This window comes from Nerophis lumbriciformis, linkage group LG22, assembly GCF_033978685.3.
Source record: "Nerophis lumbriciformis linkage group LG22, RoL_Nlum_v2.1, whole genome shotgun sequence".
NCBI classification, from domain to species: Eukaryota; Metazoa; Chordata; class Actinopteri; order Syngnathiformes; family Syngnathidae; genus Nerophis; species Nerophis lumbriciformis.
The window spans coordinates 14,169,959-14,193,382 of NC_084569.2; the positions used below are offsets into that span (position 1 = coordinate 14,169,959).

General features: G+C 38.2%; 1 protein-coding gene across 1 annotated transcript in view; it reads right to left on the reverse strand.

Moving 5' to 3' along the window:
- The window catches only part of ccnf (cyclin F), a 23,540-nt gene extending 2,103 nt beyond the window's left edge, over positions 1 to 21,437 (reverse strand). The window contains exons 1-16 of the mRNA XM_061973423.1: positions 21,220 to 21,437; positions 17,308 to 17,459; positions 17,069 to 17,175; positions 16,913 to 16,980; positions 13,803 to 13,999; positions 13,546 to 13,599; positions 13,276 to 13,380; positions 9,477 to 9,554; positions 9,190 to 9,344; positions 8,625 to 8,789; positions 6,953 to 7,076; positions 6,687 to 6,867; positions 6,494 to 6,581; positions 5,980 to 6,079; positions 5,767 to 5,900; positions 2,789 to 2,964 (exon numbers count right to left, since the gene is read on the reverse strand). Of these exons, the coding sequence (XP_061829407.1) occupies positions 2,789 to 2,964; positions 5,767 to 5,900; positions 5,980 to 6,079; positions 6,494 to 6,581; positions 6,687 to 6,867; positions 6,953 to 7,076; positions 8,625 to 8,789; positions 9,190 to 9,344; positions 9,477 to 9,554; positions 13,276 to 13,380; positions 13,546 to 13,599; positions 13,803 to 13,999; positions 16,913 to 16,980; positions 17,069 to 17,175; positions 17,308 to 17,459; positions 21,220 to 21,232 (1,897 nt within the window). The 5' untranslated portion in view covers positions 21,233 to 21,437. The remainder of the gene's footprint in view (positions 1 to 2,788; positions 2,965 to 5,766; positions 5,901 to 5,979; positions 6,080 to 6,493; positions 6,582 to 6,686; positions 6,868 to 6,952; positions 7,077 to 8,624; positions 8,790 to 9,189; positions 9,345 to 9,476; positions 9,555 to 13,275; positions 13,381 to 13,545; positions 13,600 to 13,802; positions 14,000 to 16,912; positions 16,981 to 17,068; positions 17,176 to 17,307; positions 17,460 to 21,219) is intronic.
- Positions 21,438 to 23,424: the final 1,987 nt, after the last annotated feature.

Here is a 23,424-nt window from a genome sequence, read left to right on the forward strand (position 1 = left end):
TGGCTTTGTAGATACACTGAGACCAAGTCTAAACTCTTTGTGTTTTTGAAGCTGCACCAATTTCCTCAGAAATTTCAACAAACTTGAAGTGTTTTGTCCAGAGGATTACTTGTGATGTGTACGTTTTCAGAATGTGCTTGTTCTATTTTTGACGCCTTCCTGCTGAAAAGACAGGTTTGGGACTCCTTTGATGTTTGCAAATTGTTTCTAAATCTGTGGCTCAATAATACTATTACTACCGGTTCGGTACGTACCTCGGTTTAGAGGTCACGGTTCAGTTCATTTTCGGTACAGTAAGAAAACAACAAAATATAAATTTTTTGCTTATTTACTTACCAAAATTGTAAACAATGGCTTTATCCTTTTAACATTGGGAACACTATAATAATTCTGCCCAAAAATAGAAATAGCTCTGTGTGTGATGGATGTGAGCCACCACTAGGCTGATCAGTGCAACAGCAGGCAGTCATGAATGCTAAGCATAACAATAACATACATATACACACAGGGTCCATTGCAAGGGTTAAAGGGGAACATTATCACAATTTCAGAAGGGTTAAAACCATTAAAAATCAGTTCCCAGTGGCTTATTTTATTTTTCAAAAATTTTTTCAAAATTTTACCCATCACACAATATCCCTAAAAAAAGCTTTAAAGTGCCTGATTTTAACCATCGTTATAAACACCCGTCCATTTTCCTGTGACGTCACACAGTGATGCCAATACAAACCAACATGGCGGATAGAACAGCAAGCTATAGCGACATTAGCTCGGATTCAGACTCGGATTTCAGCGGCTTAAACTATTCAACAGATTACGAATGGATTGAAACGGATGGTTGTAGTGTGGAGGCAGGTAGCGAAAACGAAATTGAAGAAGAAACTGAAGCTATTGAGCCATATCGGTTTGAACCGTATGCAAGCGAAACCGACGAAAACGACACGACAGCCAGCGACACGGGAGAAAGCGAGGACGAATTCGGCGATCGCCTTCTAACCAACGATTGGTATGTGTTTGTTTGGCATTAAAGGAAACTAACAACTATGAACTAGGTTTACAGCATATGAAATACATTTGGCAACAACATGCACTTTGAGAGTGCAGACAGCCCAGTGTTAATCAATTAATATATTCTGTAGATATACCCTCATCCGCTCTCTTTTCCTGAAAGCTGATCTGTCCAGTCCAGTTGGAAATGCATCTGCTTTGAGTGTCGCAGGATATCCACACATTCTTGCCATTTCTGTCGTAGCATAGCTTTCGTCGGTAAAGTGTGCGGAACAAACGTCCAATTTCTTGCCACTTTCGCATCTTTGGGCCACTGGTGCAACTTGAATCCGTCCCTGTTTGTGTTGTTACACCCTCCGACAACACACCGACGAGGCATGATGTCTCCAAGGTACGGAAAACAGTCGAAAAAAAGGAAAATAACAGGGCTGATTTGACTCGGTGTTTGTAATGTGTTTGAGAAAATGGCGGATTGCTTCCCGATGTGACGTCACGTTGTGACGTCATCGCTCCGAGAGCGAATAATAGAAAGGCGTTTAATTCGCCAAAATTCACCCATTTAGAGTTGGAAATCGGTTAAAAAAACATATGGTCTTTTTTCTGCAACATCAAGGTATATATTGACGCTTACATAGGTCTGGTGATAATGTTCCCCTTTAATGTGGTCAACATATATAAAATAAATACTAAATAAGATAAGGCTCAGAATGGTTTCTTAACCAAACCTTTCTAGATATAAAGTGCTTTTTTTGATTGATTGAGACTTTTATTAGTAGATTGCACAGTATAGTACATATTCCGTACAATTGACCACTAAATGGTAACTCCCGAATACGTTTTTCAACGTGTTTAAGTCGGGGTCCACGTTAATCAACATTAATTTGCCTCAAGTTGTTGCTCAGATTAAATAAAATGACAAAACTTTTCTTCTACATATAAAAAGTGCAACATAAAACAGTTTCAAGTCAACTCAGCCTCAGATTAACTTTTCTCCCCCCCCCAAATCCCTTTAACCCTGGTAATTTTCACTCAATCTTCATGTTTTTTGCCAGAAAAATCCGTTTATCCACATTGTCTGCAGAAAGAAGAAGTGGGTCAAAATCTAGTTTTTAATGCAATATGGTCTTAAATCTGCTGCTATAAAACATTTGTAATTGTTTTAGCCCTGCCTGACTCGCCGAGGAGAGGCTGCTTGAATGCGGTGTTTGCACGACGCTCGTCTTTTTCTTCGTTGAAGCAATGTTCACTTGGGGGTGGTGACGTTTCAAATGGGTTAGCGTGTTTGACGTGTTGCCAGTAGCATACCCTACCGCTGCTGAACAATGTCGGCAAACTGCTTTCGCTTTGTTGTCGTAGCCCGTTCGCTGCTAGCATGCCGTGTGTTGCGCCTCGGTGTGCATTGTTTACACAACGTGGGGTACGCTACTTAATATGTCCGTGTGGAAACTCGTTCGGTACACCTCCGAACCGAACCGAAATCCCCATACCAAAACGGTTCAATACAAATACACGTACCGTTACACCCTTAATAAAACATGAAATGTAGTTCTTGTTTTTATCAATAAAAACCGTAGAGTTATGTAAACATGCTGTTTTTTAAAGGTTAAAACCAGCCAAAATAGAATAATGTTTAATACAAATATTGTAAAATACTGACTAATTTGAAGTGCCAAAAATATATAAACATATAAAATTAATACAGCGGTTATTGGAAGCAGATGTTTTTAGTCTTTATGGTCAAATTTTTAAAGGGTTAAATTAACCCTCCGACATTACTCACAATCTCCATCTTTCTCGCCCTCGCTCTCCTCTTGGTCGCCCTCGTAGCCGGATGAAGAAGTGTCCAGACTCCAGTCTAGGATGTCGTCCAGCAGCGTCTCCTCCTGATTGGATAGCTCTGCCGTGGGCGTTGTCACGCGGCTGCCTCTGTCGGCCTGCAGGCTGTCATTGCGCTTTCTTGGATGGGGAGGAGAGGAGCATGGGGGGTTAGTATGAGTCACACAGATGGAATAGATAAACACCTTCTGGACTAAACAGGGCACGCCTGTTATGGACCGAAGGAGACTAAAGGAGCAAGGAGGACAACTGTACAAGAATGGTTAAATTTCACAGTGTAATTGTCGCTTAAAGCTGGGAGCCTGTCTATAATCAGGATTTGTAAAATAAAAATATACATTTGTAAAATAAATAAATAATTCCCTTCTCTTTACCAACTTTGCACCCCAAAACTGTGTGTGAATGTGCACTTTACGACATATATATTAGAAAACCAAGACTTCTATCGATATTTGCAGTTGCGGCATATTAACAAAATGCCACGCAAGATGAAAAGTGTCACAAAGACGTGTAAATGTTTGATTGAACTGTTTAAAAAAGCCTACAATTCAGAAATTATTGATAGAACTGTTTCATTCTTGTATAAGGGTCTGTTGAATATGAAATCATATTCAACTTCATATATTAAAACAAAATGGCAGAAGGAAGGAGGGATAACTATATCTGAGGAAGAATGGACAATAATATGGAAATATCAATGGACTTGTACCAGCTCACCCAAGTGGAGGGAGTTTGGCTGGAAAAGTTTGATCAGGTTTTTTATTACACCTTCTCAGAAGTCTCACTATGATAACAACTCCCCTGCCTGCTGGAGAAATTGTGGGAATTCAAATGCAAATCACTACCATGTTTTCTGGGACTGCTCCACCATAAAGGACTATTGGAAAGAGATACATCAAGCTCTACAGGATATTTTCAAACGTGAATCACCCCTCGAAAGTAAAACTTTGTTTTTTGGACATGTACCTCAGGACTGGCTGAAGAAAGATAAACACTTAATGAATATCCTACTGGTGGCTTGTAAAAAGACCATTACTAGGAAATGGATATCCCAGGAGAGCCCAACTTTGAAGCAATGGATGGAAACAACAATGGACATATATAAAATGGAGAAGATAACCGCCTTTATTAATTATAAATTGGAGAAATTTACTTCATACTGGGAAAATTGGGTCAACTATGTCACGCCCCATAAACCTGACTTTAATTTTTCGAATTAGTGATTGTATTGCAAAAAAAGAAAAAAAGGGATTACTCCCTATATGTGTATGTACATTTATATATATGTATGTGTGTGGGTATATATATATATATATATATATATATATATATATATATATATATATATATATATATATATATATATATATATATATATATGTATCTGTTTATATTTTATTTCTGATTACTATTATTATTAATGTATTATTATTTCTTTTTCTTTTTTTTCTTTGTTTATTTAATTGATGTATTTGTAGATATTACTTTGTTTTTTTTGTTGTTTCTTTCTTTATTGAGGGGGGAATTGGGGGGTATGGGTGGGATATAAACAAAAATATTTTGACATTTAGGGCAGACAATAGAAATATGATTTACGTGAATATGATGTAATGGATAGGAATGTCTGATGCTGGATGTCAATAAAAAGAAAAAGAAAAAAAAGAGAAAAAAATAGAATGTGCACTTTACAAAACATGAATTAAAATCCTCAAAAAACGAAAGATATCGTATCTAAATGCTGCTTTATTGTCACAGCACATCATAGCAAATCTCAGACGTCATGCAGTTATGCCCCCTTGAGGCTCTGAGGAGAATTTAGAATGACACTTCATAGGGCAAAAAAAAGAAATATAAGATAGATCATGAATAAAAAAACGATTACTATTGTGTAATATACACACGTACAGCATAAATGGATATTATAGATATGGCAAAATAGAATTTTGACGAACAAGTTATATTTTCCTACCAGGTACTTTTTGTGTAAAGTAATTCGCACAAAAATCTGAGATTCCTAAAATCTTTAAAGAGACTGTGCACATAAACAAAAGCAGTCCAAGAGAAGCAGCTAACAATTTGCAGTCGATTGTAGCCGATGTTAGCTATCTTATCTAAATTGCATGGGTTAGGGGTTAGGGTTAGGGTTCCCTAACCCTAAACCCTAACCCTAAATCATGAGCTGACAACACATAAAAAAACCTTGTGCACGATTTACATACGGGCGCAGATACATTGATTTTATTTATTTATATATATATATATATATATATATATATATATATATATATATATATACATATATACATACACACACACACACATGTATAATATATATACATTTCTAAGTAAAATGCTTTAATTAGTGCTATGATTTTCCAACACTGCCATTACATAAACATTGCTTTTTTTGGTCTATAATTTATCACACTCCATCCATCCATTTTCTACCGCTTATTCCCTTTGGGGTCGCGGGGGGCGCTGGAGCCTATCTCAGCTACAATCGGGCGGAAGGCGGTGTACACCCTGGACAAGTCGCCACCTCATCACAAATTCTAATATTACAGAACAATGAGATTAATAACACCAATGTAGAAAGAACTGCCATTTTGAGGCCCCAAACATGCACGAAAAGTCCTCATATTTGGCAGGCACTTCAAGTATGATGAAAAAATAAATATTTTGGGGGTCCCAAAATGTTTGGTGGCGGGTAAAAGCATAGGGAAGGACGTGACCGCAAGTTTCATGCGTGCTGCCGACTTGGGTGAACCCTGCGGTGCAACTTAATGATATATTATTATTTGAACTATTTATTTAAATAACATAAGAATGAAAATATATTAATATATATTTTTTTTTTGTGGGGAAAAACAAGTATGACTGTTCATGGTGTTCATCTGTGTTGCGATGCCTATTGTCGGTTACCTTTTACTGGTGCTAGATGGAGAAGCCAGGAAAGTGTGGATGTCTGCTTGTTGGCCAGTGGGACTGGGGGGCTCCATCTGAGGCTCCACTTCGGGAATCTCAAGAATCTGACACAGGTCTTTATAATCCATCACCTTGCATGTAGAAATTAAACAGCTTTAACACCTAAATCCATACAACAATTTGATAAGCTAAGGTTTGAAGAGTGCGAACCTTCTCCCTGCTGATGTGCTGGTAGATGTCATCTTCGAAACGCTGCTTCACGCCCGTAAGAGACACATGTCTGTAGTCTTTGGGAGCATCTTGACTGAAACTGAGGATATGAAAATGGGAGAATACAATCAATAAAACAAACTTGCATCTGGCGACACAAGTACTCATCAATCTTGTAATCAGAGTGTCCTCCCACTCACATTTAACTGTCTGGGGTTCAGTTTTACGACCATTCTATTTTTCTTAGCCACTTGACATTTAAACAACCCTAAAGCTAATCAGTCAGGTTTCATTGAGCCAAACAATCAATAGTCATTATCTTACAATGTCCTGTCACCAGCGGAGAGGCAGAAAAAAGATGGGGCAAAACACTAGCACATGATGTTAACAAGTGGTTGTCACTGTGATAGCTGAAAGGATATTAATAAAGATTCAAGTGGGATGGCTAAAAGTATCACTGCTTTTATTGACAAGTCTTGTGTGCGTAGATACACAATATTGGACGGAGGCTTACCATTTGACAAACAGCAGCACAGAAAGCTGGGTGAGGTCCTGCTTGAAGAAGCCAGTGTAATCCACTAGCTGGCTGGGCCAGACGGGAGCTGTGACAAGGCATGATGAAGCATAAATAAAGAGACAACAACATATGGTGATAAAATGACACGTCTCTGAACACAAGCAGAGTTTGTGGCGTTGTGTTTTGTTACCGTAGTGATGCAGGGCTCTTGTAAGCAGCAGCACAGCGCAGGCCAACTTGGCAGGAGGCGGCGTGGCAAGGGCAGAGTAGAGAAGGGACAGCTCGCAGATGTAGCTGAAGAGGTGAGTGGTCCGTCGCTCCAGAGGGAGAAGGGACAACAGCACCTCGCCGTAGTCCAGCAGTGTGGGGCTCTATTAGGTATTGTGCAATATGCAATAACTATAAAGCCTGGAAATGCATGGAGCATAATGATAATACAGTCTTCATTAAACCCACCCTTATCTTCCCTTCGAGCACGGAGACGACTTCTCCCATCATTCGAACCAGGTCTTCGTACTTGTAGGTGTTGTCTGTGAGCCACACAGCTTCTCTTATGGTAAGGATGTCCTTACTGATGTAGCTACAAAAGAAAAAAACATTTCTATGACAAAGGCTTTGGTGTCTTAGAGCAAGTTTCTAATGACAATCGCAGCAATTCACACAAATTATGCACATCCTCGAAACTTTGTCCAAAGCCTACAACTTGACCGCACATTTTGGTGAATCAGCATCATTTTCGGCAATCGAATTTAATCTAATCATGCAGCAGGAGAAGCAAAATGCAACAATATATCGACTCTTTATTGCTTAAACGGCACAATTGTTTAGTTTAGCTTATTAAGGATCCCCATTAGTCTACACTGCAGTGAAAACTATTCTTCCTGGGGTCCAGGCAAAAAACATCACACAATCACAAAACAAAAGATTACAATGCAGTACAACATGATCAAATAATAAAATATTGTAATACAAAAATAGCAACAACAAAGAACCAAAAAAAATTTAAAATACAATAACTTCGAGTTTACATAATGATGTTCATACCAAAGATAAAAAGAGCAATATAAAAAAGGATATATATATTTTTGCAAAAATAAAACAAAGAACCAATGGCCTAAAATGTATACACTTTAGTGTACCAAAGACAAACAATAAGTGACGAAAAAGTACCATCCCTCCATTTTCTACTGCTTGTCCCATAATCAATAAAACCAGTCATGACATTAAATACAATCTAGAATAATCTCTTTCCGCAATACTTCTTCTCTTAGTCTATTCTTAAAACCCACTATGCTGGTGATTGATACCAGATATTGTGGAACTCGATTAATTGTTGTTCTTTGCGTATGTTAGACCTACTTCCGGTTCCGGTCTACGATGCTAGGCTTTCTGAATAATGTGGTATATAAACATTTCCTTCCTAGTTCACATGCTTTTATGTATTCATTTAACCTGTGTTTATCCACGGCAAAGCAATTAAGAACCAATTCCAATTTGCAATGCTGACCAAGCAAAGAGGCAGCATTTACATGACAGAGATGATAATCTCCTATCGTCTCTTATTCACCAACAGAAATGGCCGCTTTAAAATCACTCGCAACCTGTTCACAAATACTTTTAACCTGCGGGGGTAAACGTTTTGGAACATAAGTGAATGTTTAAGATGGACAAACACCTTTTAAGCGTAAAACATACACGGAGAATGTCAACAACTTGTGGACGGCAGAGCAGACAAATGAACATAAGGAAGTCTTTGGTGGCGTTTCTCTCTGTAATTATAATTACTATTATTAGGTATAATAAATTAAAACAGAACAGTAATTTGACAATGAGCTCTGATTGTGTGCTTCTACAGCCATCTAGAGTCTACTTTTATATCTAGGTGGTATAAAACGAGTGAAACATCAATACAGTATTAGTTTTGTTTTTTGGAAATCCGGTGCCTTTTGAGGTTAAGGTTACAAGCAACACTTAAAACATTAAAAATAAATTCATAAAATCCTTGCTTTCAAAAAAAATAAGTAAGTTTTGTCAAAACTTTCTGAAAAATCTGTCGCAAATTCAAGCATTTTAGGCTGCGACAAAGGGACTGAGTTTCCATTGCGACTGTAATGCAACGTTGACTTACCGAGTACAAACCACCATGCAGGCGATCCCCAGCAGCTGAAGGCAGACCTTTGGAACTGAGCGCAGGGCCAAGTAGCGGTCCACGCACCCTACGGTCACGTGCAGCGTCAGGCTGGAGAAGTCCTTCATTGTGGTCACCTCCACGAGCCAGTCCACCAGGATATACCTGCAGGCAAAGATGGCATTGTGATGATTATATAGCCAGTAATAGAGGCGCAAGCAATGGACACCTCCCCTGTAGTTGGTGCTCCTAATTTTATAGATTCAGCTGTTACATTTGCCATCATCATCATTATTATTATTAATCACCATATCATTAATACAGTTACTGACAATTATTGTTGTAGTCGGGTGATCTCATCCCTCCTCTCTGTTGGGTTGAAAAGCAACGTCGCAATACATCACACCAAATGACGTACAAACACATCTAATAGTCCAATTGCGTGATGGTGTGCTGCATTTGCAGGAACATTACACCTTACCTCGCTTTTGTGTAACAACATATTCTGTTCTTGCTATTTTGCAGTAAAACAATCTACTAGCTGGAGGAGTTCTATTTTTATTACCTCATGGTGTCCTTAATGCCTCGCTGGAGGATGTTGTGATTGCCACCCTGCGCTGCCTGCTGAGGGAAGTTAAAAAGCTGTGACACCAAGTCGGAGCAGGCCTTGGCCTCCAAGCCCAGTGGGTTGCCACTGCTGCACACTTTGGCCAGGGAGAGCTGCACATAAAGAGGCAAGCTGTTAGCAGAAGCAAGATGGCGTGTATGATGACTTGTTGGCGAGTGCTTGAAAGTGCTTATTGTGTCTGCACACCAACGTTAGAAGTGCTTAGTCTTAATAATTGCACGCACCTGTGCCTCCCAGCATCCTCTTCCAGCATAGTCCCTGAGGGTTCGAACACACTGGAGGTACCTGCCTGGATCTGACATCTGAAAGTCGCAACAAACAAACCTTCCTATATATCTTCAATAAATTGCAAGCATGTTCATTTATTCAGATTTACTAGTCACTGAATAAGTAAACCTTTTTTGGAGGTCTAATTTAACACACTATAGGGGCACAAATACCTAACATGATTTATGCCATATTATGGCATAAATGATGCTATATTCATAGTCTGTTTTTTTAGTTCTGTATGTATTTATTTTCATTACCGAATTAGCTATCTACAATCGATTCACTTTGGGATTCCATACCCCTCCTTCTCACCTATCAAAAAATGGGAGCATGTTTAACACGGGAAGTAAATAAACATACTCAGTAGTTGCATGGACCAGGATGGACAGTAATAATTGATTGGATTTAGATATTGCCTTTCTCGACCAGGGTCTCTGCAGGTATAAGACTTTTTAAGACCATAAAGATTACAATCCAACACCCATTTCGGTTCGGTTAATTTTCGGTACAGTAAGAAAACAACAAAATATAAATGTTTTGGTTATTTATTTACCAAATTTGTAAACAATGGCATAACATACATATACACACAGGGTCCATTGCCAGGGTTAATGTGGTCAACATATACAAAATAAAAACTATATAAAGATAAGGCTCAGAATGGTTTCTTAACAAAACCTTTCTACAGATTAAGTGCTTTTTTTGATTGATTGATACTTTTATTAGTAGATTGCACAGTACAGTACATATTCCGTACAAATGACCACTAAATGGTAACACCAGAATACGTTTTTCAACTTGTTTAAGTCGAGGTACACGTTAATCAACATTAAACTGACTCTTACCCATTTCACATCGATAGGTAAAAGGCAATATTTATGATTTAGAATAAACTTTCCTGAGCACCGGACGAGAAAGCAGCTCACTAACCGATGTTGTCAACATAGCCACACGAGCTAGTTAGCGCTCTGTGATCACGGCGCCGCTAAAAATACTTTGTCCACGTTAGTGCTTAAAATAACAATATCACTAATACTAGGTTAATAATCAAGTCACAAAATTTAAATGGAGTATTGGTGGCAATAGGCTCCGTTGTAAGCACACTTTTGCTCACATTTATTTAAGACTTAGAATGCATTAAAAAACATACAATTCTTGTCTTCCATAATGATTGTGAATGATACGCAAAATTCCAAAAAAAAGTGCAGTTCCCCTTTATTAATCAGTGGTCAGGGCTGGGCCGATAAGTCAATTACTTGAAGGATATATGAAAATTAACTCAATAATTCTGCGGCCATTGACAAATTGCCATGTTTGTTTTCTTCGTCTATTACATTTTAAACAGGGTACAAGAGGTTTCACTCCGCATTGCTTCCAACACCTGAGCGCGTTTGTTCAATAGCAGAATCAAATGCAGGTATGCGAGCACCCTTTGAGGAAAACTGACAAAAAAAAAGGAACATTTCTATCAGCACGAAAAAATATTTTGAAAAATCAAGACTACATTACCTGCCATTGGGTGCATTTCTACAATTATATTTTAACATTAGAATTTTTTTCATTTAACAATCTCAGTTGGCTGTCTTTTTGACACTTACATGACCCATGTAATGTACCATATAATTTGTAGGTTTTTTTAGGAGATAATTTACTAAACATTACTGAAAATATAGCGTTAAATTCTAAAATGATATAACATGCACGCAAATACGTTTCCCATTTGGCAACTCTATCCTATCCTATAGCTACACCTCTTTGGGTACCGGTAATATACTTCCGGTGTCGTGACCTCTTTTTACATCAGTCACTTAAAAAATATAACTTCTCGCTGGCTACTAATAAATACTCTAGAACTACAAATGGTTCGGAACTTAGAGTGTTCGGATTGTAATCATCCAAATATGATTAACAGCAAAATAGAAAGGTGTCAACGTTGTGGTTATCGATAATTTCCGACCGGGCAGCGGAGGTAGCCTACTTTAGTTCCGTTTTGTAGTTAAGTTATTGCATTCTCAAATCTCGAAACATTTAAAAGCAAGACTGAAGTCTATGCATGTTTTAGATAAAAGTAATTAATAGATTTTTAAGATCTTTCATAATCGTATTTAAGACATTTTATGAGACGTTAGGAGAATTTGAGACATTTTAAGGCCTTAAATTCAAATTGTTGGATTTAAAGTTAAAGTACCCACGATTGTCTCACACACACACACACACACACTAAGTGTGGCGAAATTATTCTCTGCATTTAACCCATCACCTTTGATCACCCCCTGGGAGGTGAGGGGAGCAGTGAGCAGCACCGGTGGCCGCGCCCAGGAATAATTTTTGGTGATTTAACCCCCAATTCCAACCCTTGATGCTGAGTGCCAAGCAGGGAGGTAATGGGTCCCATTTTTATAGTCTTTGGTATCACTCGGCCGGGGTTTGAACTCACGACCTACCTATCTCAGGGCGGACACTTAAGACTTTTTAGTAATTTTTAAGAGCCTGCGGATAACCTGTAGACGCTCACAGTGCTTTACAGTGAGAGCTCTCATTCACACATTGGCAGCCACAGCTGGTATGGGGTCGACTGAAAGAAATGTGGCAGCCAAATTGCCCACCAAACATTCATTTACATTTAGGTGGGATAAGTGCCTTGCCCAAGGACATAAAAGGAAGTAACTGGGACAGCAGAACCAAGGTTTGGAACCAAGAACCATCCATCCATCTTCTTCCGCTTATCCAAGGTTGGGTTGCGGGGGCAGCAGCCTAAGCAGGGAAGCCCAGACTTCCCTCTCCCCAGCCACTTCGTCCAGCTCTTCCCGAGGGATCCCGAGGCGTTCCCAGGCCAGCCGAGAGACATAGTCTTCCCCGTGGCCTCTTACCGGTCGGACGTGCCCTAAACACCTCCCTAGGGAGGCGTTCGGGTGGCATCCTGACCAGATGCCCGAACCACCTCATCTGGTTCCTCTCGATGAGAACCAAGAACCGTAATCTGTTGATTAGTTTGTTCGATCGGACAGAACCCATTTTATAGCCTTATTGCTTATTTTAGTGAAGAGAACTGAACTGTATTTATATAGCACTTTTTCTCTCGTGCGCTTTACATTGAGAAACCCATTATCTACATATAGGCTACATTTATACCAGTGTGTGTGGCACTGGGAGAAAGGTGGGTAAAGTTTCTTGCCCAAAGACACAACAGCAGTGGCTAAGATGGCGGAAGCGGAATTGAACCAGGAACCCTCAAGTTTCTGGCCGGCCGCTCTATCATCTGAGCCACGCCGCCTCTATTTTAGGGAAAATAGTTGAAATAAACAATTGTTCTGCTTGCCATAACCGTCATTCCTAGTTTTGAATATATGCACATCAACATTTAAATTGCAGGTTAATTATGTGCGCATTAAAAAAAATTAAAACAATTATTGGGGTCTGTTACAGCGCGGTGGGGAAACTATGTGCAGGTATTTAAAGTTCTGGGAACTATATGCATCACAGATTTTATCCACTTTAATTAGTTACACTCAATAAACAATAAATTAATCGAAGCAATAGAATATACATCAAAGCTTCTTTTTTGATTGAATTAATCGACTATTTGTTCTACTGCGAGTGTAAACACGAAAACTTTGCTAAGCATGTTTGCAAGACAATACTACCAATAGCATAAATAAGATAAGATGTTTTTTATGTACCGTACAGGTATATCCCCCACCCCACAACTTCAAGCACCTTACGCTTAATATGAAAGATTATTGTAAAACTCACAGCTGCTTTGCGATTGTTCTCCCATAAGAGATAGGAGCTCTGCAAACATCCTGCCTGCGAAGAACCTTCCAACATGGATACAGCTTCGCAACGTTTCTCATCCTCCTGGAGAAAATGGTAGGCAAACAAGCACATGGAATATTCACTGACAAATTATGTGATGTTGAAAAACTTGAGTTTTGGTTAGGAATGCTTTGTCATGTAAACAATGGATGCTAATAGAAACTGTGCTGACCACACCCGGACTGAAACTGAACTGATGAGACTCACCTCAAACAGCTGCAAGACTCTCGCCAAACAGTGCAACAATGGGCCCCTCTTCTCCTGGGCAAACAATACGGACAAAAACACATCAAGAATAAATAAATGTTAACTAATTTACAGTCTATGATGTAAAACTTCCCATTTTTCTGTCCCCCCCCCCTTGCCAATCAGTACAAATCTGGTAGAAGTATACTTTATGGCCCTGGGACTGTATGCACAAACAGCATATTGGTGTTGCCTAAAAAGGAGTAGAAGAGCCCTACCATGTTGCCGTCGCACTCGGCTTTGAGACGGTCAAAGACAACCGCCTTGCAGCAGCTGCCGGTGGGGGACCACGGCGGCCGGATGAACAGCCAGGTGAAAGGATCGGCGGTGGGAGAGCGCAGGCCCTCAGCCAGGCTGAAGAAGTGGGAGGCTTTCCTTCCACAAACGTCCGCCCGGCCCTCATCGCTCAGCAACGCTGTGGCGTACAGGAAAACCACGTGATGAGCGACGATATTGCAGAAGGCAGTCCGCGACAAAAGTCCAATGGTCGTGCAAATTGAAATTTAAAGGGGAACTGTACTCTTTGGGGGGAATTTTAGCTATTGTTCACAATCATTATGAGAGACATGATGACGAATGTATTTTTTTATGCATTCTAAATAATATATAATTGCGATCAAAAGTCTGCTTACAATGGAGTGTCTGGGAGCGGCTCTATTCTGCCTATATCAATCAATTAATGTTTACTTATATAGCCCTAAATCACGAGTGTCTCAAAGGGCTGCACAAGCCACAACGACATCCTCGGCTCAGATCCCACATCAGGGCAAGGAAAAAGTCAACCCAATGGGACAATGAGAAACCTTAGAGGGGACCGCAGATGTGGGGGGACCCCCCACCCCCCCCCCGGGCGACGATATAGCTTTTAAAAACATCTAAACACCCCCATTAAACTTTTTTTATATACATGATAAGTACTGTATATATCTAATGTAGTAATAGCCACATTTATAATATTTAATATTTACGTATTTTGCTCATTTTAGGAATAAGTGCATTAATTCCAAAAACACATCACGTTTGCTGTTTTATTTTATTTTTAAAATCACTGATTGTACCCCGCCTTCCGCCCGATTGTAGCTGAGATAGGCTCCAGCCCCCCCCCCGCGACCCCGAAATGGATAAGGGGTAAGAAATGGATGGATGGATGGATGATTACTACTCACTGCAGACTTTATGACAGCCAACAAACATAACAAAACATCACACACTGTACAAGGTCGGCTGTCATTAGGATGCTGACTCCTAATATGTTCATATATTCCCATTAAGATGAAGAATGACTCATAATCCTCACAAAGAAGAGGGGGGTGAAACGTTGTTCCCGCTATTTCTGGGCCTAAATTGGCTGTCAAAGTGTATCCAAAGTCCTTATACTTCTACGATCAAGGTGAGAGGCATGATTTATGATCTGCAATAAAGTTAGACGAGCAAGGAAACAAGGAAGCAGCTGATCAGTCGATCATGTCCACATTGGCACACAAGCTTGTGGTCACGACGGCACTATAAATAGTCTGTCTGCGATAGCGTTTAGCAATATCACTAATACTTTGTTAATATTCATGTCACAAAATGTAAATGGAGGATTGTTGGCATTTTATGGGCAGAATAGAGCACCTCCCATTGGCTCTGCTGTAAACTGACTTTTATTTACGAGTTAGAAAGCAATAAAAAATACACATCCGTTGTCATGTCTTTCATAATGATTAGGCAAAATTCCAAAAAAGTGCAGTTCCTCTTTCAGAAGTGATTGGTAAAGTATAAGACTTAGACTTCCTTTTTATTGTCATTCAAATTTGAACTTTACAGCACAGATAAGAACGAAATTTTGCTACATAAGCTCATGGTAGTGCAGGATAAAAAAAAGCAATAAGGTGCATATATAAATAATATATAAATATATATATAAAATAAATAAATATATATATATATAAATAAATAGATTACTGTACAGATAAATATATTGCACTTTTTCACATGCGTCCACATTTATGGATGTATGTTATATTGTCTTTTTTTATTCCAGCGAGTTAATCCATTTTGGGGGGAGTTGAGGGGATCATTTAATTTAATTATGATGCGTTCAAGAGTCTTACGGCCTGAGGGAAGAAGCTGTTAAAGAACCTGGAGGTTCTGCTTCGGAGGCTGCGGAACCTCTCTATAAGAAGTGTAGATGGAACCACGTTACATATAAAGTAAACAGTTACCAGGAAATTATAAAGTTGATTAATAAGAGTCTAGAAAGAGGATAATGACATAACCGCAAATGGTGGTTTGTCAGAGGAGGGTGGATTAATCCATGAACTGGTAGTGTGGATACCAAGGGTAGTATCAGTATATAATCGATATGAGTGAGTAGGTAAATATTTCCATTTCCTCAAAATCAGTTTTTGGTCAATGTACTCCGGCTTCCTCCCACCTCCAAAGACATGCACCTGGGGATAGGTTGAATGGCAACACTAAATTGGCCCTAGTGTGTGAATGTGATTGTGAATGTTGTCTGTCTATCTGTGTTGGCCATGCGATGAGGTGGCGACTTGTCCAGGGTGTGCCCCGCCTTCCGCCCGAATGCAGCTGAGATAGGCTCCAACACTCCTCGCGACCCCAAAAAGGGACAAGCGGTAGAAAATGGATGGATGGGTTTACAAACTAAGGGAATAATTCCCTGTACACAGGGAATTATTATAGCCGGACTATAAGGGCAAAAATCGAAGGATAACTTAAATGAGTAGTAGACAATCCTTTCTTTTTTTGTATAATTATTGAGTGCTATTGACTTTGTTCTGCTCAAATAAATAAATTACGTCCTTCGTTGTATTAGTATAAATAGTGTGTTGACATTGTTAAAATTGTTAATAGCACTCACCATACATACATTTTAAAATGTGGAGGTAATAATACATGTGATCTTTATCGGAATTAGCCGATCTCAATCATGGATGATCGGTATTGGCAGGTTAAAACCCTGATCAGAACATTACTAGTAATATATCTTTACATATTGGTGCTTTAATATTATAAAAATTACATTTTCTAAATTACCAATGCAGCTGTCAGTATACTGTGTATCAATAAATATGAATAAATACGGATTGTATTATCTTATATCTAGTGGTTACCTTGCATTTACACTTCCTTCTTGTAAAAATTGCTTGGATTATTTAAAATAGTTTACAAAGGCCACAGTTTGACTCTGGAAAAGATTGTGTCAACATTTGTTTTTTATATAAGAACAAATGCAAGCGTCACAAACGGAATTATGTTCGAATTCGGCAATGACACTCCACATAACGGCAATGACACGCCACATAACGATGTGTCTACTTACGTCCTTCGTTGTACAAATAAGCAATCCCCAACTTCACGGCTGCTTCAAAATTCCCTTTTTCTGCAGCTCTGTGACACAAAGAAATATATATTTGATAAGATTAAATGAAAACTGGATTATTACACACACTCTACCATACTATTGAGATTGTGTTACCTTTCAAATAACCATAAATTGTCGGGGGACGGCCAAGTGTCCCTGAAACTGACCCTGGCCCAAACACTAGGGTGGTTGTCAACAATGTCACGCAACTGAGAATGAACCTAGAAATCAACAGAAGACAACACAAGGAGGCAAAAGATGCTGAAACAGAACACACGTGGGACAACGAGGTGTATATTGCTGGCTAGAAGTTGCACAGGCGTGTTTTGTGTAACCGGGGAGGAAAGACTCACAGCTCTGACAGACAGCAGGTCCTCAGCGGAGAGGCACTGGAGCACACACAGGAGAACCTCCTGGGGAAGACTCAGCAGGGTGACAGCCGGTGTACGCAAGCGGACCCTCTTTCGAAGTGGGATGGAATAGCATTTTGAGCAATGGCAGTGGACTGTGGACAGAAAAGGGCGTCAAGTTAAGACAGCATATTCCCAAGCCAAAACACAAAGAATTTAAACATTCACATAGGCTTGACTGACAACAAGCAAACACAAGATTTCACATCATGGTGAAAATGAGAGCATCCAATTGTCACATTAATGTTAGTCAAATATTTGCAACCCTTTTAAGTTAGCATGCCAGGCCTAAAATGTCAATTATAATTTGATGTGTATCTTTTTACTGCAAAATCAACCCTTTTAAGCGACAAAATACCATACTCTTGATGGCAAAGTGGAATTGTGTGTAGTTAACACTGGTCAAATACCAAATAGTTGGAGGAAAAAGATGGGGGAAAAATAAATGTTTTGTTTTAGTATGTTTTTTGTTTGAGGACAAACATGACACAAACCTTCCCAATTGTTAGAAAACCCACTTTTTAATAAGTTTGTGTGTATACTTCACTGATGAGAGTATTTGATGAACATCATTTGTCCTACTAATTTTGGCGGTTCATGAACTCACCATAGTGTGAACTGTGACGCAACAGTTTGTTTACATGTAAAAATCTTCCACTCCTTCTTTGTCTCATTTTGTCCCCCAAAAGTTTTATGCTGTGCGTGAATGCACAAAGGTGCGCTTTGTTGAGGTTATTGACTTGTGTGGAGTGCTAATCAGGCATATTTGGTCAGTGCATGACTGCAAGCTAATCAATGCTAACATGCTATTCAGGCTAGCTGTATGTACATATTGCATCATTATTATTCTCATTTAATATCCTTTACTTTTATCCTCTTTGTATATAATTTAGTTTTGCATGTCTCATGACACATTATCTGCATGTAAAATTGGCTGCATTTCTGATAGTTGTTTGTTCGCCATGTTGTTCCAGACCACAGCAAACATTGCCTTGCTTGCCAAAAATTGTAATAAATGTTTTAAAAGAAGACAGCCTGTCGTTTTCTTTACCTTGGACACACACATCTATACCTTTGGCCAATAAAAGCCAGAAATTTCCAGGAGTTATCTCACCTTCTGAGTAGCCTCTGATTTACTAATGGTTTCTAATGTTGTAAAAATTTGTAGAATAAAGCCTGCGACACTGTCATTTTGATAGTAGGCTATTATAGCTAATATAGACACTAACGTCGTGTGTTGCCTTCATTATAAGACTTATATACGTCTTTTCGGTTTTTTTGCGGCTCCAGACAGATTTGTTTATGGTATTTTTGGTCCAATATGGCTCTTTCAACATTTTGGGTTGCCGACCCCTGAACTCGGTCATAGGTCCGTATCTTAGTCAGTGAAGCAGCATCCATGTGTGGGAAACACTCTCTGCGGGGGCGCTGCACCAAATTATGCCCCCATCTATTTAGGTAAAACCCCTAAATAATTAAGTTAGTTGTTTTTTTCATAGGTTTTTACAAAAAAAGCCAACAGACTGAATATAAAAGTGGCCAGAATATCATTTTAAATAATCATACTGAAATATGATTATAAAGCTGTCAAGTTTTCCTGGGGGTGAGCAGCACTTTTTTGGGGATATTTAGTTTTGCATGTCTCATGACACATTATCTGCATGTAATATTGGCTGCATTTCTGATAGTTGTTTGTGTGCCATGTTGTTCCAGACCACAGCAAACATTACCTAGCTTGCCAAAGATTGTAATAAATCTATTAAAAGAAGACAGCCTGCCGTTTCCTTTAACTTGGACACACACATCGATACCTTTGGCCATTAAAAGCCAGTCATTTCCAGGAGTTATCTCACCTTCTGAGTAGCCTCTGATTTACTAATGTGTACAGCTCTGGTAATGGGTACATTCGCACCCACCTGCACAAATGTACTTCAAAATGCAACAATCAAAATAAATATGACTTTTTTTGTTGTTTACTAGGACATGCATATATAATATGCATTAGTTTGACCATTTAAAATCAACGATAATAAAAAGGAGATGCTTGGAAATAGCATAAAAATGCCCCAAAAACTTGGAAAAACGTGATTCATAGCGTTACTTTTTGGTGTAACCATCATGAGCGTTCTGTTCAGGTATATTTCTCTTATATTTTGATAAATCAGAATCAGAATCAGAATCAGCTTTATTGTCATTACGCAAGGTAACGAGATTGAGGCCATTCCATACAGTGCGATGTGTGCATGCTAGAAAAACAATGTGCAAATATATAAAATCCTCATATTTATGTATTACTAAATTTAAATACCGTAGGTATTGATCAATCTTTAAACTGTGTGTATTTGATTTCAGTTTGCTTTTGACATCTTATTTAGAATTGTAGTTGAAACTTTTGCAACCTTGTGTTGCGCTTATGATGCCGTAACCAAACTAGATTTCATTTAATGATCTTATTTTGAATATTTATTCCTTTTTTTACATTTAGTATATTTAAATATGAATTTATAAACATTGAATACATTTCAAATATCAATAAAATGCAATTGCCTTCATCTTATAGGGCAGGGGTAGGGAACCTATGGCTCTAGAGCCAGATGTGGCTCTTTTGATGACTGCAACTGGCTCTCAGATAAATCTTAGCTGACATTGCTTAACACGATAAGTAATGAATAATTCAGCTGGTAATCACGGTGTTAAAAATTACGTTCAAAATATAAAACATTCTCACGCATTTTAACCGCACATGTTCAAGAAGTCGCATTAATGGTAAGAAGTATTTTATTTATTATTGGTTAGCTTCAGAATAACAATGTTATTAAAAAGAATAAGAGAATTATTATACTCAAAAAATGTTGGTCTTACTTAAAAATGCACGCATCTAGTTGTATTCAGTGTTAAAAAATATTATATGGCTCTCACGGAAATACATTTTAAAATATTTGGCTTTCATGGCTCTCTCAGCCAAAAATGTTCCCGACCCCTGTTATAGGGTAATAATTTCGCCACACCTAGTGTGTGTGTGTGTGTGTGTGTGACAATCATTGGTACTTTAACTTTAATGTTTAGTTACACCAAGTCACACTAAGCTTCATCACTTTGACTTGTAATATCTCTAATTCTGGTGGTGTTTTATGCTTTTTTCTTTTTGCAACATGCACTATACATATAATACAATAAAGTCCCATCAAAACTTATGTTTCTAGCAATACTTTAACTTTGCTTTTGAAAGTAACACTCCAATGTCCATTAGTGGAGCTGTACACAGCCAGTACAGACTTTTAGGTCACGTGTTGCCTTCATTATGACACTTATATAGGACTTTTAATTTTTTGCAGCTTCAGACAGATTAGTTTTTTGTATTTATGGTCCAATATGACTCTTTCAACGTTTTGAGTTGCCGATCCCTGCACGAAATAGACCATTAATATAGGTTTTCCTGCCTTTGATCAAATGCTTAATACAGTCATCTAATATTTTTATTATGATACACAAATATTCTATCGTGGAATTGTGTGTAGTTAACACTGGTCACCTACCAAGTAGTCAACTCAAGTGGGCGCCCAAATTTCCCTCCTGTGGTTTAAGTGGCATTAACTCCAATTTTAAACATACATTCCATGAACTTTAAACACTTTTACACGTTGCCAACACATAATAACTCACGCAGTTTTATGACTTTTCGGTACTATTCAGGGCGAGATAGTGGTTTGTTGGCTAGTAGCTAACGAGGTAACTGCTAACTCACCAAGTTAAATACGAGTAATTTATGAAAAGCTGATACAAACCGACTCACACGTACATTTATTAAAATATATACAGACATTAAATATAATTAAAATGTTAAAAATGACTTACCACCGGCTTTCATTGCAAGTGGACTCTATGTACAGATGTCTTCCCACAGCGGTGCCACTAGCTAGCGTTACAACAGCGGTTAAAGCGGCGAGTGTTAAATACGCAAATTTTAACAGGGCAATTTATGGTAAATATTTTTTATAACAACCAATTTTTCTGGTTGAAGCGATATTAATGTTGGAAATTGTGAGCCGAATTCAAATTCTAGCACGAGTCCTATTAGCCACACCCCGAATATCCCCTTTCGACCCGCCCGCCACGCGTGTTTAAACGCTACATTCGAGCCGATTCGTCCAGACAAGACCCGCCCACATGCGTCTATTCTGTCATGTGATTGGTCGGTGTAAAGAGAGGCTTACTCCCATTGGCCAGATTGGTATAAACTGGGTAATAAAGTGTTTGGATTGGACAGCGTAATAGCGATTCGAAGTACGCGCTCGCCAACGAAACCAATTGTATTGGTTGAGGGGAATACGAGACACGCCCACTGACTCACTTGTATGCTTTGCATTGTGGGATATGCAGTTGTATATATTTCAATTTAAAGGTACCGCGTTTAAAGAGACAGGCACACAGCCAAAGATGAAAAAAATATATTAACTCTAAATAGAAAAATCACTTTAAAATCAACCAGGTCTATATTTTAGTTAAGGAATGAGAGTTGAATATATTAGAAAGACAAAAAATACATATTAAATTGTTTTTTTTTTGAGCAGCTGACTTTATAAATGCAAATTGAGTCCATCCATCCATCCATTTTCTACTGCTTGTCCCTTTCGGGGACGCGGGGGGTGCTGGATCCAACTTTATTAAAATGCTTATTGGCGAAAAACTTTTCTCAACTGATTCAAATCATTACAACATTAATCTTTCATTTAAAAACTAACAAACAGAACACTTTATCTGTGACACCTATCTAACATTTAAAACTGCACTGAAACAGTGGTTGAAAACCAGAAATGTCGATAAATGCTTTAAAATGTAATATCAGAAAATATTGGTATCGTTTTTTTATTATCGGTATCGGTTTTTATTTTTATTTTTTATTTTTATTTTTTTATTAAATCAACATAAAAAACACAAGATACACTTACAATTAGTGCACCAACCCAAAAAAACTCCCTCCCCCATTTACACTCCTTCACACAAAAGGGTTGTTTCTTTCTGTTATTAATATTCTGGTTCCTACATTATATATCAATCTATATCAATACAGTCTGCAAGGGATACATGATTGTGTGTGCTGCTGGTCCACTAATAGTACTAACCTTTAACAGTTAATTTTACTCATTTTCATGAATTACTAGTTTCTATGTAACTGTTTTTATATTGTTTCTTTTTTATTCAAGAAAATGTATTTAATTTATTTATCTTATTTTATTTTATTAATTTAAAAAAAAAGGACCTTATCTTCACCATACCTGGTTGTCCAAATTAGGCATAATAATGTGTTAATTCCAAGACTTTATATATCAGTATTGGTTGATATCGGTATCGGTTGATATCTGTATCTGTAATTAAAGAGTTGGACAATATCTGAATATCAGATATCGGCAAAAAGCCATTATCGTAGGGATGATGTTCGAAACCGGTTCTCCCGGTTGTTTGATAAGAAAAAAACAGTTCTATAAGAAAATAACCAATTCCATGGACTCTAATCTCTTTTTGAGAACCGGTTCCCGTTATCGAGGCCACTATAGTAAAGAAAAAGAGTTGGTTCTTTATTCGAATCCCTGGGATCGAATCCCGTCCCACAAGAAATGCCCTGTGGGACATCACAGGAAATGACGTAGCTCAGTCTAATGACTGAGCTACGTCATTTCCTGTGATGTCACACAAGCAGCAAAAATAATGGACCGGAAAAAACGCCTCAAGGCATGGCTATTCACCTATAGTGATCACAGAGACAAATTGTTTTTGTGTTACTGTATATATTTGTTTTTCTGAAAAATCCCACTTAATATACTTTGGCTAACAACAGTCAATATTTATTTATTTAATTTTTTTAGGGTGGTAACAGACAATATTTATTTATTTAAAAAAAAAAATTCTTTTTCTTATAAAATAAAAGTGAGCTTTTGTTAAACCAAATATTGTGGTTTTTTTCCATATACAACAACCTATCTGGATTCGATAAGAGAATCGATAAGGAATCGGTTCGATAAGAGGATTCGATAATGGGCTCGAACTTGATAATTTCTTATC